The following is a 2,341-nucleotide window of genomic DNA, read 5'->3' on the forward strand; positions in this document are numbered from 1 at the left end:
TCAGGAGGCTGAGGGTGCTCTACCGTAGATGCTGAACAGCTTGCTGAGGGTGATGAGCACAAACTCCTTGGACATCTCCCCCAAGGCCTTCAGGTGGCCCTGGAGCTCGGCCATCACCAAGCTGAAGTGTGACCGCGCCAGAGCCACCAGGACATTGCTGGCAGCCATCCTCAGGTTGTCTGTCACGCCCTGAAAAAGTGTCCCTGGTGACACGCGGCACAGGAGACTGCCTGAGGCCCTGGGAAGGGCTAAGCCACCGCCGTCCACCGGCAGAATCCCAGCGCGGGCAGGTGGCTCCCTTTGCCTTTGGGAGTGACCCCTCACCTGGGCCGCCGTCAGGTCCCGAGACACCTCTGCCAGCAGCCGGTTCGCCACCCCGCATGGCGGGCGGCTGCCCTCTTCCCACAGGGCGCTCTCCAGCTGGCAGTACACCTGCGCTCGGTCACCCTGGGCACAGGGATCAGTCACGCTCGCTTTGCCCTTGTTCCCAGGGAGCCGCCCGCTGCCACCCGTGGCTATGCCGCTGTGCTGCCGGGGCCAGGCAGGCGCGAGGGCGGCACAAAACCCTGGGTTGTGGGCCTGGCACCCACGGGACCGTGGCACCCAGCTCACCTCCTTGTCTTGCAGGCGCTGCAGCAGCAAATTCACGGGACAGGCAGGGACAGAGCTTGCCACCCTGCCTCTGCTCCCGCGACGCGTACGCCTGGGCATGCAGCCCACACAAGCAAAGAGACCTGGAAGGAAAGAGCAGAGCAGGTGCCGCTGGTGTTGCTTGCAGCCAGGGGCGAGCATGTGGCCAGCTCTGGGAGAAACGCTCCTCCAGCCCCACAGCGCAGGGTGGGCTGCGCTGGCACGTGGGCGGTCGGCAGGGGAAGGGGAGAGAGCCTTCCCCTTGCTGGGGCACTGGGGAGACCACGGTGGGCAGCTGCACTCAGCAGAGCAAGGACAGTGCTGCTGGCACATCCAAAACGGACCCTGGTGGCACACGTGTGCTTGGGCAGAGTCACGGTGTCCAGAGAGGTGGAGGGACCTCACCTCGAAGGGCTCTCAGCCGCTCCATCACAGCAGGATCTCTCCAGACAGACACAGTGCTCTCTCTGGGTCCTCCTCCTGCAGCTTCCACAAGCTACTGAGCCACCACTCCCACCGCTGCCACAGGGGACTAAGAGAGAGCCACTGTGACATCGCACCGAGGAGTGTCACCTCACAGAGATTGACGTGCCCTGGGCTGGGGACCAGACAGCATGCCTGGCAACCTTGCTGGCCCCAAAACACAGCATGTTGTTGGAGGCACTCGGCTCCGGGGCGGACACGTTCCGCGCCAGCATTGTCTTAGTGACGGGGGACTCCTTGCCAGGAGGCACTGAGGCCCCCCATTGGCCGCCCAGATAACCTCTCCAGAGAGCCTGCCTGCAAGAACTGTCCCTCTCCCAGTGCCTGTATAGCAATGCACCCCGCGTGGGGAATAAACAGGAAGGACTAGAGATCTGTGTGTGCTTACAGGGGTGTGATCTCATTGTGGTCACGGAGACATGGTGGGACAGCTCACGTGACTGGAATGCTGTCGTGGACGGCTATGTGCTCTTTAGGAAAGACAGGCGGGTGAGGCAAGGTGGTGGAGCTGCTCTTTATGTGAGAGAGCAACTCGAATGTATGGAGCTCCACTGGGTGGGGGGGATGATGAATACATCCGCTGCATAGCTCGTGGGTAAGAACTATGGGGCGGGCTGGCATAGGCGACACCGCTGTGGCCGTGTACTGCAGGCCACCTGGCGAGGAGGAGGAAGTGGACAAGGCCTTCTACAAACAGCTGGAAGTAGCCTTGCGATCCCCGGCACTCGTTCTTACGGGGGACTTCAACCATCCTGATACGTGTTGGCTAAGCAAGACGGCCAGGCACACAAGGTCCAGGCGGTTCCTGCAATGCGTGGATGACAACTTTCTGCCACAGGTGGTGGAGGAGATGATGAGGAGGGGTGTGCTACTTGACCTTGTTTTGAGCTGAAGGAGGGCTGGTTTGGATTGGATGCCAGGGGGAAGTTCTTTGCGGAGAGAGTGGTGAGGTGCTGGAACAGGCTGCCCAGAAAGCAGCTGTGGCTGCTCCATCCCTGGAAGCGTTCAAGACCAGGTTGCACGGGGCCCTGGGCAACCTGGTCTAATCCCAGATCTGGAGGTTGGTGTCCCTGCCTGGGGCAGGGCGGTTGGAACTTGATGTCCCTTGGGGTCCCTTCCAACCCAATCCATTCTGTGATTCTGTCATTCTATGAAAGGCTGAGTAACCTGGGTCTGTTCAGCCTGTGGAAAAGAGGATTTGGGGGGGTGGGGGGTGGGGGGGGACACA

The 2,341-nt window shown here is 61.6% G+C and overlaps 1 protein-coding gene across 1 annotated transcript; it reads right to left on the reverse strand.

Moving 5' to 3' along the window:
- Positions 1–23: 23 nt before the first annotated feature.
- LOC110390969 lies at positions 24–2,064 on the reverse strand (the record flags this gene model as incomplete). Its single annotated transcript, XM_021382602.1, has 3 exons — positions 1,036–2,064; positions 325–734; positions 24–189 (listed from the first exon to the last, which is right to left on the reverse strand). Coding segments are annotated over exons 1-3 (601 nt in total), but the record flags the coding sequence as incomplete, so codon positions are not given.
- Between the last annotated feature and the right edge of the window lie 277 nt (positions 2,065–2,341).

Source organism: Numida meleagris, unplaced genomic scaffold, assembly GCF_002078875.1.
Source record: "Numida meleagris isolate 19003 breed g44 Domestic line unplaced genomic scaffold, NumMel1.0 unplaced_Scaffold252, whole genome shotgun sequence".
NCBI classification, from domain to species: Eukaryota; Metazoa; Chordata; class Aves; order Galliformes; family Numididae; genus Numida; species Numida meleagris.